Raw genomic sequence first — 14,421 nt, forward strand, 5'->3', positions numbered from 1 at the left:
ATCAGGTTTATCTTGACTAATTTACATTATATTTTTTTATTTCGAATAATCAAGGATATGTTTATTTATTTACCTTTTAATCAAGTCTTATTAAAGATATTTCTTATTTCACTTGAGTAGCCTAAGACGATTTTGGTTGTTCACAATTTGAATCGATCATTTTTCTACATTGCGTGAATATTTTATTTTGTAAAACGTTTTGTTGTTAAAATTTTGAAACTGAAACCATTAAAGCTTGAATCCTTAGTTGAAACAATAACAAAGCGGCCAACCCACCTCTGTTTTGATAAGAAGCTGAGGGATGGGCCTGGATAAATGTAACCACTCAAATTCATGGGCAGAGCGATGGATGTAAGGACTGAAAATCAATGATATCAACATTATAGTTTTAACCATGTTAACATGTACATTGTTTACAAACATTGGAGTAAAATAAGCTTATATTTTGGGTACAAGATATTCTAGCAAACAAATGTTACAGTTGGGCTTATGACTATCATATAGGCATTTTAAAGTGTGTTTCCCATACAGACTAGTAAACCACATTCAGTTTCTAGTAGAGGGCTGTATAATAAAAGTTTACCCCAAATCCTATCTATCACTATTTCATTATAATGAGGGGAGTCTATTAAACAGGCACGGGGTGCACCGGGATATGACCCGTCCACGTGACCGGTCGAATCAGTGAGGGAGGCGCATGCTGCTCAAATCGTACAGCAATCTGCAGCACGATCCATCGTTCAGAAACTTACATTTTACAATTACTTTTCATTGGGATTGCAGATAAGGCGTTTTTATCAAAAGGAATCACTTTTGCATGTGAAAACAAAATCCTACGCATTACTCCAAGTGCTTAACCTATCTCACTTTTGTTTTGAGCCAACTTGCCATTGGTCAGAAAAGTACAATCACTTTTCACCCGGTGCTAACTATGCCTACTCAGGCGCCCAAACCAGATCAATAGAACCCCTCCAATGATTTATCGTCATTCTACAGCCCAGTGGGTGAAAGCGTGAGAAATTTGGTCCAAAGACATGTCATTTTTGTCGCAGTCGCGTGGTGTCTCCACAGGTCTTTGGTTTTTCCCTCATATACAGTTATCATATACAGTTATTATATTGTGCGCCGGTCCATGGCCGTGACGTCAGCGGCCAAAAGGAGAAGGGTCTGACGGCGGCCCGACAGGGAAACCAAATCCCTCTCTAGCGTCTCTTTCTATTGGCTTCTGACTACTTCGTCGTTCTGTCACTGGGTGGATTCGATTATGCTGAGCCACGGGGCATCAGGCAAAAGCCCGTTACGTCATCGGGCGAAAGCGGGGAGGGAGGAGCGCGGCTGCCCTTCTCAAATAGAATAGTAATCTGTGCCGCTCTGTCATTTAGTCAACAATGCAGAATGGTGCATCATCCATTTTTTTCAATAAAATAAATGTCCGAATTTTCTAACTCATTTTCAATGGGAAGGTAGATAAAGCTCAAAAGCAATCACTTTTGCATGTGAAAAAACAGAATGTACTCATTGCTCCACGTGCCCATGTATCACTTGGTTTTGAGATTACTTTGCCATGTGCTTTAAACAGGGCACATGGCTCACTGCCCAGGAGGCAGCCTGGTTCCAAAACTAATGCAATCAACTTTCACCCGGTGCAAAACACACGGCGCCCGGGTGAGATTAAACAAACCCCCTGATTGTAGCTAAGCCTAACCCTTTTTCCTTAACTGCCTCGTAAGCACTCACATCTGTAGCCATAAAATGCTTTGAAAGGCTGGTCATGGCTCACATCAACATCATCATCATCCCAGAAACCCTGAACCCACTTAAATTCACATAACCTCCCCAACAGATGACGCAATCTCTTGCACACCACACTGCCCTTTCCCACATGGACAAAAGGAACACCTATGTGAGAATGCTGTTCATTGACTACAGTTTAGCGTTCAACACCATAATGCCCTCCAATCTCATCACTAAACTAAGGACCCTGGGACTGAACAACTCCCTCTGCAACTGGATCCTGGACTTCCTGACGGGTCACCCCCAGGTGGTGAGGGTAGTCAACAACACATCCGCCACACTGACCCTTAACACGGGGCCCCTCAGGAGTGCGTATTTAGTCTCGTCTTGTACTCCCTGTTAACCCACGACTGCGTGGCCACACATGACTCCAACACCAGTATTAAGTTTTGCCGACGACACGACGGTGGTAGGCCTGATCACAGACGATGATGAGACGGCCTGTAGGGAGGAGGTCAGAGACCTGGCAATGTGGTGCCAGGGCAAAAACCTCTCCCTCAATGTGAGCAAGGCAAAGGAGCTGATCGTGAACTACAGGAAAAGGAGGGCAGAGCAAACCCCCATTCACATCGACGAGGCTGTAGTGGAGCGGGTCGAGAGCTTCAAGTTCCTTAGTGTCCACATCACTAAGGACCTATCATGGTCCAAACACACCAAGACAGTTGTGAAGGTGGCATGACAATGCCTATTCCCCCTCAGGAGGCTGAAAAGATTTGGCATGGGACCTCAGATCCTATAAAAGTTCTACAGCTGCACCATCGAGAGCATTGCATTTTCTTACTTACTTTTTAGAACTGCATTGTTGGTTAAGGGCTCAAAAGTAAGCATTTCACGGTAAATTCATGTTGTATTCAGCGTATGTGACGAATACAATTTCATTTAATTCTCCTAACCTGCTATGTTAATTATCCTAAGTAATCCACTAGCTTAGTTATATTAACCTGCTACATTCATTCCCCTAACCTGCTATGTACATGTTCCTAACATGCTACGTTAATTATCCTAACCTGCTATGTAGGCTAAACAAACCATCTGTACCAACAAATTATCATAACATTGGGCTGCCTCCTGGGTTTGAGCCAGGTGCCCCTTTCAAAGCCCCAGCTAAAGGGACTCAAAACAAAAGTGATATTATTAAGCACGTGGAGTAATGAGTATGATTCTGTTTTCACATTCAAAGGTGATTGCTTTCAATAAAAGCGTTTTATCTGCCTTACCAATGATAAGTCGTTTGAAAATTCTAACATTGTAAGGAAAGAAGATGTTGTATGCACCATGACGTAGACAACATGAGCGATCGCAGCAGATGACTGTTCGATTTGAGAATGTGCTCCTCCCTCACCACTTTTTCCCGTTCACGACTGGTGCCCCGCGGCTCAGCATAATCGAATTGGCCCATTGGTGTCTCCGCAGTGAATATGGCGGATGCGGAAGGGGAGTCGCTGGAGTCGTGGCTCAGTGAGTTACATGCTTGGAAATTAAATTATACGTACTTCTTTATGCGTCGTTTTAAATTGGCAATTCACAAATTGACAATTCACAACTACATCACAAGTGCCAGCTAGATTGTATATTTTATACAAATGGCAACAATGGTTATGTTCATTTATTCGTGTTTTGAGTCAATGTTTGGGTCATGAGAGGTGGCTTGCAATGAGCTAACGTTAGCCAGCTATCAACATGTTTTGGCAACAACAGTTCATGTTCACAATGCACACTGAATACGACCATTTGTTGACTCTTGTTAGGTAGCTAGCTAACTAAGCTTATTTTTTTTGCTAGTTGTCAAGATTTTTGGAGTTAGTTTGCTAGCTAGATAACTTAGCAACTACTGTAGTTGTTTACAAATCACTCACCAGCAGGCTACACAACTCTTGTGACTAGCTAACTGCCAACCTAGCTACCTAATTTACTGCAAGGGCTGCCTGCATTCGACTAGAACTTGCTGTACTTGCGTCAAGACGAATGTGCTGTAACTTTCATGACATGTTTGACTTTCATCACATTCAGATGTCAGCCATCAGCAGTTTTTATAAAGGAGCCTCTGAAAACTCAGTCAGAGATAGATATTCATGTGACCCCCCCCCCCCCCCCCCCCCCCCCCCTACAGACAAAGCCACCAACCCATCCAACAGGCAGGAAGACTGGGAGTACATTATAGGATTCTGTGACCAAATCAATAAGGAATTGGAAGGGTATGGATGCTTTTTCTATGCTCTTCAAGTAACGTAATGTTAAGGTATTAATTTAATTGTAATCAATAAGGTTTTCTGAAGATGACGACAATAAAAAGTTACAACAGCATAACCTCAAACCAGGCTCATTTGGAACTGTTGAATCCTTAAATTGTTTGAGATTTGTTCTGATAGTATATGATTTTAATTTCAGCCCACAGATTGCTGTGAGATTGTTAGCCCATAAAATCCAGTCCCCACAAGAATGGGAGGCGATACAGGCTTTGATGGTGCGTAACATCCCACTCTTACATTGAGTATTTGTCATTTATCACTAGACCTATAATTCTTGGAGCTTTAACATTGACTTCTCACTGTTGCAGGTTTTAGAGGCTTGCATGAAGAACTGCGGGAAAAGGTTCCACAATGAAGTTGGGAAATTTAGGTTTCTAAATGAACTCATCAAAGTGGTGTCACCTAAAGTATGTAGATAATATCAGATGTTTTGTATTTTCTTTAATCCCATAGTTCTGTATGTAATTTGTTGCTTTGTTTAAATGGAATCCATCCAGATGAACCCTGTTCCTGTTCCAGTATCTAGGTGACAGAGTGTCGGAGGTGGTGAAGAAGAGAGTGGTAGATATGCTCTTCAGCTGGACACTCTCTTTACCCAATGAGGCCAAGATCAGTGATGCTTATCAAATGCTGAAGAAACAAGGTAGGATTTCAGCATTTTAAAATGACCCTATTTCAGGTTTTCATTGGTTTTTAGCCAATACTGTAAAGTCGCCATGTCACTCCTAACTGTGGCCTGTTTTCAGGTATTGTCACAGTTGACCCTGAGCTTCCTCTGGATAAGACACTGATGCCGTCGCCCTCCTCCCGGCCCAAGAACCCTGTGTTTGAGAATGAGGAGAAGAGCAAGGTGAGATGCTTCCTTCTTATGATGTTTGATGGAAGATCTTTGTATACGGACGCTATAAATTCACTTTGTGAAGAACGTGTTAATCTTTCAAAAAATATGTTTGATTTCTGTCTTTGGGATGTAAATAGCCATAATCTATCTAGCCTATGCTATGTCATTACAATAACAATTACACTATAAAACCTGCCTGACTATCTCACCCTCTCTCATTGGTCCTGGCATGTTTGCATTTCTGAGCTTCAAGTTGATCTATGATCAAAGATGTTTTCTCAAGCCCTGGGATCTGTCACAGGGATTGGCTGCTGTGACTGGACCCTACTGTGGGAAACAGACTAGAGTACTAGAGACTCTGACTTATTATTCTCTCTCTCTGTAGCGACTGGCCGAGCTTCTGAAGAGCAAAAAGCCTGAGGATCTACAGGAGGCCAACCGCCTCATCAAAAACATGGTCAAAGAGGTTAGCAGTAGTTGTTAGGCAGTAGTTGTGTAAACAGAGCTGCTACACAAACATGATGACGACCATAATGATGACAAGTGATTGAATCCGGCCCTCTGTCAGTCACTGTGTCCCAGTGGGTTTAAGGCAGGCGTGTGCTGTGTTTCAGGATGAGGTGAGGCTGCAGAGAGCGTCGAAGCGCAGCAGCACCCTGGAGGAGGTCAACAACAGTGTTAAACTGCTCAACGAGATGCTCAGCCACTTCAGCAGGGACCAATCAACGGACGGAGACAAGGAGCTTATCAAAGTTGGTCCACATCTTACTTCACTATCACTATTGTAGACTCTTCCCTTCATAAAATTGGAGATAAACACTTTTTATAGATTAACTTTGTGGAAAATAAAACGAAATCGCTTCCAGGATAATGAAAGTTTTCTTTAAAATATTTTGTTGTTAAAGCACATTAATACACTTTGGAAGCATATGAAATGTGTTGTCATCACATAATATTATTATTGGTGTTGTTTTTTCATTTCAGGAGCTTTACGGTGACTGTGACAAGCTGAGGGGGACTGTGTTCAAGCTGGCCACAGAGACAGAGGACAATGACAGCAGCTTAGGTAACCAACACTCCCTGAGGCCTGCCATCTTATTGTCCAAAATAGTCAAATCCCTCCCATCATTGGTCATATTGATTGATCCTTTGTGACCTTTGACCTCTCGTGACCCCCAGGTGACATATTGCAGGCCAGTGATGACCTGTCCCGTGTCATCAACTCCTATAAGAGGATTGTGGAGGGACAGACTGTCAATGGAGAGATGGAGCCACTTGGACTGTCAACTACTACACAATGTAAGAACATGACGGTTCCCAGATTTTATTTTCTACCAGGGATTATCCATATTTTCCTTTCTGGGGCCCAGGTCTGGGGATTCTTTACTAAATAATAACCTCCCCTTCATCTGAGATCACATTGGTGTATTATTGTATTTACCATTTTGGACTGTTTCACCCTAATCTTTGTCTCTTTCCATCCCTGGCCAGGTACCAAAGACAGCAACCAGTCTGAGATCCTGATAGACCTGGCTGGTCTGGACCTCCAGAGCCCCTCCCCACCAGAGCATCCTCCTCTAGCCCAGCACCCCGACTTTATCCCAGCCGACCTGCTGTACGGGTCTGCCCCCCTCCAGGATCTTCAGGCCTGCCCTGCCATGGAGGACCCCAGTCCCAGAAAACCCTCTGCTGCACTGTCTCTACTGGACAAGGAGCTCCTCTCTCTAGGTACAGCACATCCTGTATCAACACCTTTGTCTTGGATCTGATAAGAAAGCATTAGTCTTCTATATGTCTTTGTGATTCATGTTTTTGACATTGAATTCATATAGTAGACTCACCTAATCCCCACATATATTGCCAAAGTCTCTCCCTCTTCCGGGAAATGTGGGTTTTCTTGATAGAATAGGAGAATAAATTGACTGATATATTGACTGTTTGTTTGTTTCAGGACTTAATGACCCAGTTCCTGCAAAAGATGACTTGAATAATCTGTGGAGGACATTTATGCAGGTAAATGGCCATTTTCAAGTGTCCTAACCAGTCAGTACTTTCAGAAGCATTTATCTGGTAGAAATATTTATCCTTCCTGGAAATATTGATTTTAACTATGTCAGCTTGACACACAATGTTTAATGTGATGTTAAACCCTTTCTCTTCCAGGCTCCCAACCCAGTTTTGGACCTGTTTGGCAGTGCCCCAGCTACTGTATTCTCTGCAGCTTCTACGGACCAGTTAGGAGCTTCTACAACAGAGCCTGTTTCTAAGACAGCCGCCCCACAATCCTCAGTGGCGGCCTCCTTCCCCTACCCCAGTGCTGCTGCCCAGGCAGTCTCCGCCTCCCTGAACCACAGTCTGCAGGACCTGGCCATGTTGGATTTGGGTAGCCCCAAGAGGTGCTCATCTCTACTACCAATCATACTTTATGTTCCTGTGAAGGCTAGATGCTAGCTAGCATGTACCACACCATGTAACTGTGGAGGCTTGAAAGTGGATAACTAAAGTAATATTTAAATGCCACCAATTGGCTTATTGCTTGATCAATTATTTTGAGTGTATGCAGTAGGGATGGGCGGTACAGAGTGCAGGTTTAATCCATCTGTCATCATCTACCATAGCATGCCTGGTGTGATCAACACTGGCGACCTGTTTGGGATGGGTGAGGCTATGGGTGCCACTGCCTCCCCGAGAATTGGGATCCCCGCCTCCAGATCCAGCCCTCTCCCTCTGGGTATCCTACCGGCTGCTGCTGCAGCCCCTACCTTGTCCCCTAAGACCCAGGCTGATGACAGCCCCCTTCTCCGCTCTCTGTCCCCCATCCTGATTCTCCCGCTGGGGCAGGCCAGCCCAGCCAAGTTCCCTGAGATCTCCCTAAGTAACGTCCACGTCCCCCTAGAAGCCATCAAGCCAAGTGAGTCCCAGGAAGACCTTGGCCTGCCTTCAGGAGTTTCTGGGTATTGTAGTCTGGTCAACACAGATGGCTCAGTACACTGGCTGGAAGTGCAGATACTGAGTGTTTTCTTCCTCTCTCTGTCATTCTGTGATGTTTAAGGCAAGCTGTGTCCTGTGACGGCCTATGATAAAGACGGGGTCCGCGTTCTCTTGCACTTTGCCACCGACTGTCCGCCGGGCCGGCCGGATGTGCTGGTGATGGTGGTGTCCATGCTGAACACGGCACCTCTTCCCGTCAGGAACATGGTCCTACAGGCTGCTGTACCCAAGGTAAGGCTGACTTGGACAGTGGACACTCGCGCTGTTACAACCTATTCAATTACACTGTGGTCTGTACTTACACTGTAGTACAGGGATAATCAACTAGATTCAGCCGTGGGCTAATTATTATCTCGAGCGGATGGTCAGAGCCAGGACATAATTACAAATCATTTGTAGACTGCAAATTGACTGCAAGAAGATATATTTTAAAACCTTGCTTACATTTGTTTATGATCACATATCTCTCTTGTGTGTGGGAATAATGAGGAACAGATTCCCAACATTAAAATCACTTGGAGCTGATTTCCTGGTGTTTTGACAGTATTTTATGTCCAACAATGGAGAAAAAAAAGTTTGCTCAGAACATGGGGGGCCAATTAAAACCAACGCTGCCTGCTGTAGTTGATTAAAAGAACTCATGAGCATCATTATTTTAGCATACTTGAATCCTCACTCTCCTGACAAGTGAGATATGTTCAGTAAGGTACTGCTTCAGACAGGCAGTGAAGTTTGCTCAATCTATAATATTTGTGAGTTAATATATATGAACTAAAGCCCGTCTTCAAACTGTCACTGATACCCCCCCCCCATTCATTCCTTCCCCCTTGCCAGTCGATGAAGGTGAGACTACAACCACCCTCGGGAACTGACCTGGCGCCTTTTAACCCCATCTTTCCCCCCGCCGCCATCACTCAAGTCATGCTGCTGGCCAACCCACTAATGGTGAGAGTCCTCCTAGTGTAGTCAATGAGAGTTATTAATCTGATATTTGCATGAGTTGAAAATGTGGTTATGGTATAATAAGATATTCCACTTAGCAGATGTGTTATGGTACATGTTTTTTGTCTGTGTGATCCCTGCTAAGGTTCAGGATCCATTATTCCATCCTTTGTTACTTGGTCTTTATGATTCCTTACATCACCTACCCATGTCTCATATCAGCTGGATCATTTGTGTGCTTTAGTTTGAAGTCAAAATGATGCTACAATGCTAACCAGCAAGCTAATCTGGCATGCTTACTCTCTGTGTGTGTGTGTGTCTCTCTCTCTCTCTCTCAGGAGAAGGTCCGGATGAGATACAAGCTGACGTTCACACTGGGAGAGCAGCAGTGCACAGAGACTGGGGAGGTGGACCAGTTCCCCCCAGCCGAGATATGGGGGGCTCTATAGCCCCCCTAACCCCAAAATGGTGCCAGGGACAATACAGCAACACATGGTGGGGACAGCTTGAGTCAGTTGACGCTACAAAGACTGTATTTGGGGGAGAATCAATGTATTTGCGAATGTTTCATATACTAGTAAGTTATTAAGCACTATTATCATTATGCCATTTGTTACATTGTCCTTCTGTTAGGTGTCATGTTTATTTATATATACTTCAAACCCAATCTTCTCTGAATGGAATTGTTACAGAATTGCTGCACTTTAGAAATGCCATACAGACTTACAATGTTTGGTTTTAGAGCAGTCATATACACTTGGAAATGTAACTTTCAACGGTCAATAAGAGCCAGCCTAGCATGTGATAAGAGTGGAAGTTATCACATGATATATATCGGGCAGTTACACAAGACTGTTACAATGAACTACCAGTAATTGGACAGGGAAAATCTCCCGATTGTCACAGTTAATGGAAAAGAAGCCCTAGACTAGTAGCATACATGTATCTCTTTTCCACCTGCCCCCTTTCACTTTATTCCAATACGATACCTCAGTAGAAAATGATGGAGCAGATAACTGACAGTACAGACAGCTAAATGCTGAACACTTGCATAATGTTGTTGAGAAGGTCTTTGAATATATTCAAAATAATTATTTGTATTTTGAGAGCAGAGTGCTATTTATCTGGTCAGGTGGGAATTTTCTATTTCTACCTATATATTTCTATTAGTGCTATTTTGACATGTTTCAGTTATGGGAGGTGGTGGCCTGCCAAGATGTGTGATTGTGAATCTTTAAGTATTTATTTATTTATTTTTAGGTGCTTGTCATGAAAGTATTGGTTTCCAGAGATGGTGTTAGCTTAGCAAGCTCTGTCTTCTGTTTTGAGATCAGTTTACTACTGAAATTCTTCCCTGTATATTTAACTTTGAATGGCTTGGTAGCAATTTAGTATTAGTTTGTAGAAACCTGGGGCTTATCCAGGAGGGTGAAATATCACAGCATTTTCAGATAGACCTGTATTGAGTAGAACAGGGAAGCTTGTTTGAATAGGGAAGCTTGTCAGCTCTATACATTACATTTCTATCTGCGACATCTTAACCCTTGCATCCCCATTCAAACAGCCTATGGTGAAGGTGCTTTGCCTGCAGTGGTACAATAGGACATGAATCGGTAACTCAAAATAGGGCTTATGGGTGTCCCTTGCAATGTACTTGTATGTAACATGAGTGTCTGACTATCTAATGTCTATTCTGTCTGTCTGCGTTCTGAAGCCATTTTATGTTATCAGTACCAGTGTTACAATCGAGGAGTACTCATCCAAACTTTAATATAAATTGTTGCTCTATTTATTGTCAATTTTAGAGATTGGCAAATGAATTCATGTGCATTAAAATGTGTGGTTATTTAATGGGATTGAACAGAAGTAAGTACTGTATATGTATTTTCGAAGAACTGTTTCACCGCATGAAGAATTAAAGTCTTCATTTTAAAGAATTGCCACATGTGGTATGTTCATATGCCTGCCCTAACCCACTTGCGCCCATACAGACGTTGATTTCCGGCGAGGAAACGCCTATAAATAATCAAACCTCCTGGAAAATGTCATTTTACTTTTGTATTTTTAAGTTTAGTTTCACACCAACAAGCAACACTGGGCACACACACTGTGCACACACACTGTGAATGCTCATAAATGTAACACTGTGCACACACTGAGTGCTCAGAAATGTATCGTCATGGAAAAAGAGCAGCACAGACTGCTCTCCAAACTGGCGCAGATGGAAGTCGCGCTCCTGCCCAAGCTTCGTGGAGAAAGCGCAAAGTCGCTGAAGTGTAGCAGCCATGGCAGACGAAAAACCCAAGGTGAGCAATGAAACGTATTTTATTCGCAATATTTACAGTGAAGTTGTATTCTCGTTATGTTGGCCTGTATGATATTCTGAAAAGGTTTGAGGTTTAGAGCAGGTAATTTACTTAACCGGTTGATTTAGTAGGAAATATTTCTGAATCGGTCTGGACCGCTTGCCTAAGCTAACTGCTAGCGTGTAGTTAGCTAGCGAATAATATCAGTAACAATGTGCCTTTTGTGAATTCATGTTTTGTCAGTCAATAAAATCAGTTTAATTTTCTAATTTAAATGTAATTCATATTCATGTGTTTTCTTGTCATGATGCGCGGATGCAACCTAGATGGCTAGCTAGCTAACGTCGAGGGCCCGTGCCCGAATAACAGTATGGCAGCTAGCTACATACAGTTGTTAGCATGCTAACATGATCAATTAGCTTGTTGTAATTGTTATGAATCGGGAGTATTCCGTGCAGACCATTGCACTTACCAATGTCTATCCAAATATCATAATCCGTGATTTGAAACTTAGTTTAGATGTGAGGGATAGTTTAGTTACTAGAGAATGTACCAAATATCCACTCCCTTCTCTAATCATGGAATCTGTTTTATTTGTTTTTAGGAAGGAGTAAAGACGGAGAACAATGACCACATCAACTTGAAGGTGGCAGGACAAGACGGCTCAGTGGTGCAGTTCAAGATCAAAAGGCACACACCTCTCAGCAAACTCATGAAAGCATATTGCGAAAGACAGGTAAGGCACCAGCAACATCCAAACATGCATGTGTAGGACATGGGGATGTGTGAAACCTACTCCTCAGCCTGAAGTATCCCCACTTGCGATTTTCCATGTGGCGCCGTCTGGTAATACGCTTCAGGAGGGAGGTCTCGTATGCTAACAAGGCAGAGCTCCCGAGTTCGCGCAAGGTATGAGCCGAATCGGGAGGAAGTGGTACTCGCTACGTGACGTCCTGTATACATGCACTCAGACTGAGGGTTTTATTGCCATGCACAAGTTCCCTTGATTGAAGAATTGCGTATTTGCAGTTCAAATTTTTGTGTCTTGTGATGCCTTTCCACAGGGCCTGACGATTAGGCAAATCCGGTTCCGGTTTGATGGTCAACCCATCAACGAGACAGACACACCAGCACAAGTAAGTTGGTCGATAAGGTTTGTTATTGTTGGATCAAATCCTTGGTTCCTTTTATATGTTTGAGATGACTGTTCATTGGCAAATGGATTTATCCTGTGCCGGGGTCTGCCTCCAGGACCACATAGGGCCCCTGGAGGCAGAGGTTCAATCCCTTACTTCCTCTCCTATAATCCTCTCATCTGGCTCTCCATTTAACATTCTGATCTGAACCTGTCAATAAAACTTCAAAATAACCCCCCCCTAAAATATATTTGAAAAACGTGTTTTATCCTGCCCACGAAGAATGTTTACACAGGTAGAAAAAAACATACATTGCTGATGCTATAACTGATCTTGACTATGACTTTTGTTTTGTCAGTTGGAAATGGAAGATGAAGACACAATCGATGTGTTCCAGCAGCAAACGGGAGGTTTTCTTCACTAGGGGCCTATGTTCCCCACCAACACCCCTACCTCCCCTGTCAGCTCGCCTCTACGTTCCCTAATAATGTATTTTCTGAAACTCTGCTTTTGAATTCCAAGTCGACTTCTAACTCCTATCCCTAGGCACTTAATGCCAATCTGAAAAGATTGGATAGGTTTGACCAATATGTTAATACGACTTGCTGTGTTATAGCCGTACTTCCAATCCTTTCAGGTCTACAGGAGTTGGGTCAATTTGGGATTCAGCATACCTAGTTCTACACGTGTCAATACCATTCATTCTGATATTCACATAACATACGGTTGTATATTATTGAGTTTATTCTGTACATAAACATCTGAGCGAGGGCACCCATTGTCAGATCCTGTTTCATGTGCTGAACTAATCCAGCAATCAAAGCCTACAATTCTGGACAATGTCTTTTGGAAGGTGTGTAAGTTCTTTACATCTAATTCACCCGTTTTGAAGATTGCTGGTCAGACTGTTTTCAGAGATGGATTCTTTTTAATAATTGTAGAAGTTGTTTGCGATGCAACTTGTATTGATGTTCTCCAATAAGCCTGCATTTAAATCGACTCACATCTGTTAAATAAATTGATTCTTTTTTAAATATGTCTCTGTGATATATATATATACATACAGTGCCTTTGGAAAGTTAAGACCCCTTAACTTTAGCCACATTTTGTTAGCCTTATTCTAAAATGTCTAAAATTATTTTTCCCCCCTCAAGCTACACACAATACCCCATAATGACTCAAAAATAGTTTGACATTTTTGCAAGTTTATATAAACACTGATTACATTTACATAAGTATTCAGATCCTTTACTTTGTTGAAGCACCTTTAGCAGCAATTACAGCCTCAAGCCTTCTTGGGTATGACGCTACAAGCTTGGCACACCTGCATTTGGGGAGTTTCTCCCATTCTCTGCAGATCCTCTCAAGCTCTGTCTGGTTGGATAGGGGGAGCATTGCTGCATAGCTATGTTCAGGTCTCTCCAGAGATGTTCGATTGGGTTCAAGTCCGGGTTCTGGTTCGTCCCCTCAAGGACATTGAGACCTGTCCCGAAGCCACTTCTGCTTGGTCTTGGCTGTGTGCTTAAGGTCGTTTTCCTGTTGGAAGATGAACCTTCATCCCAGTCTGCGGTCCTGAACAGGTTCTCTCTGCACTTTTCTCCATTCATCTTTGCCTCGATCCTGACTAGTCTCACAGTCCCGGCCGCTGAAAAATATCACCACAGCATGATGCTGCCATCACCATGCTTCACCGTAGGGATGGTGCTAGATTTCCTCCAGACATGATGCATGGCATTTGGGCCAAAGAGTTCAATCTTGGTTTCATCCGACCAGAGAATAATTTCTCATGGTCAGTCTTCAGGTGCCTTTTGGACAAACTCCAAGCGGGCTGTCATGTGCCTTTTACTGAGGAGTGGCTTCCATCTGGCATTCTACCATAACTGCCTGATTGGTGGAGTGCTGCAGAGATGGTTGTCCTAGAACATTCTCTTATCTCCACAGAGGTACTCTGGAGCTCTATCAGAGTTACCATCAAATTCTTGGTCACCTCCCTGACCAAGGCCCTTCTTCCCCAATTGCTCAGTTTGGACAGGCAACCAGCTCTAGGAAGAGTCTTGGTGGTTCCAAACTTCTTCCATTGAAGAATGATGTAGGCCACTGTGTTCTTGGGGACCTTCAATGCTGCAAAAATATGTTGGTACCCTTCCCCAGATCTGTACCTC

The 14,421-nt window shown here is 43.1% G+C and overlaps 2 protein-coding genes across 2 annotated transcripts; both read left to right on the forward strand.

Annotated features, from left to right (window-relative positions):
* The first annotated feature begins 3,092 nt into the window (after window positions 1–3,092).
* Window positions 3,093–10,752, forward strand: LOC110493558 (ADP-ribosylation factor-binding protein GGA3). Its single transcript, XM_021567904.2, has 17 exons — window positions 3,093–3,252; window positions 3,905–3,989; window positions 4,183–4,258; window positions 4,352–4,450; window positions 4,563–4,686; window positions 4,790–4,893; window positions 5,270–5,350; window positions 5,499–5,636; window positions 5,869–5,950; window positions 6,064–6,183; window positions 6,376–6,612; window positions 6,836–6,897; window positions 7,048–7,280; window positions 7,503–7,795; window positions 7,937–8,106; window positions 8,710–8,820; window positions 9,156–10,752. Exons 1-17 carry the CDS (start codon window positions 3,213–3,215, stop codon window positions 9,264–9,266), a joined length of 2,166 nt encoding a protein of 721 aa, XP_021423579.1. The 5' UTR covers window positions 3,093–3,212; the 3' UTR covers window positions 9,267–10,752.
* Window positions 10,701–13,293, forward strand: LOC110493559 (small ubiquitin-related modifier 2). The gene is made up of 4 exons (XM_021567906.2): window positions 10,701–11,123; window positions 11,728–11,859; window positions 12,188–12,259; window positions 12,618–13,293. Exons 1-4 carry the CDS (start codon window positions 11,103–11,105, stop codon window positions 12,681–12,683), a joined length of 291 nt encoding a protein of 96 aa, XP_021423581.1. The 5' UTR covers window positions 10,701–11,102; the 3' UTR covers window positions 12,684–13,293.
* Window positions 13,294–14,421: the final 1,128 nt, after the last annotated feature.

The sequence above is a fragment of the Oncorhynchus mykiss genome, chromosome 17 (genome assembly GCF_013265735.2).
Source record: "Oncorhynchus mykiss isolate Arlee chromosome 17, USDA_OmykA_1.1, whole genome shotgun sequence".
In the NCBI taxonomy this organism is placed as follows: Eukaryota; Metazoa; Chordata; class Actinopteri; order Salmoniformes; family Salmonidae; genus Oncorhynchus; species Oncorhynchus mykiss.

What these genes read in the sequence shown, in the direction of transcription:
- LOC110493558 (XM_021567904.2), top strand. Translation starts at nt 3,213, where the DNA reads ATGGCGGATGCGGAAGGGGAGTCGCTGGAGTCGTGGCTCA. An exon ending in TCAAAAACATGGTCAAAGAG is followed by an intron (nt 5,351 to 5,498) that starts GTTAGCAGTAGT and finishes GCTGTGTTTCAG; the next exon opens with GATGAGGTGAGGCTGCAGAG. An exon ending in ACTGTCAACTACTACACAAT is followed by an intron (nt 6,184 to 6,375) that starts GTAAGAACATGA and finishes ATCCCTGGCCAG; the next exon opens with GTACCAAAGACAGCAACCAG.
- LOC110493559 (XM_021567906.2), top strand. Translation starts at nt 11,103, where the DNA reads ATGGCAGACGAAAAACCCAAG. An exon ending in TGGCAGACGAAAAACCCAAG is followed by an intron (nt 11,124 to 11,727) that starts GTGAGCAATGAA and finishes ATTTGTTTTTAG; the next exon opens with GAAGGAGTAAAGACGGAGAA. An exon ending in AGACAGACACACCAGCACAA is followed by an intron (nt 12,260 to 12,617) that starts GTAAGTTGGTCG and finishes TTGTTTTGTCAG; the next exon opens with TTGGAAATGGAAGATGAAGA.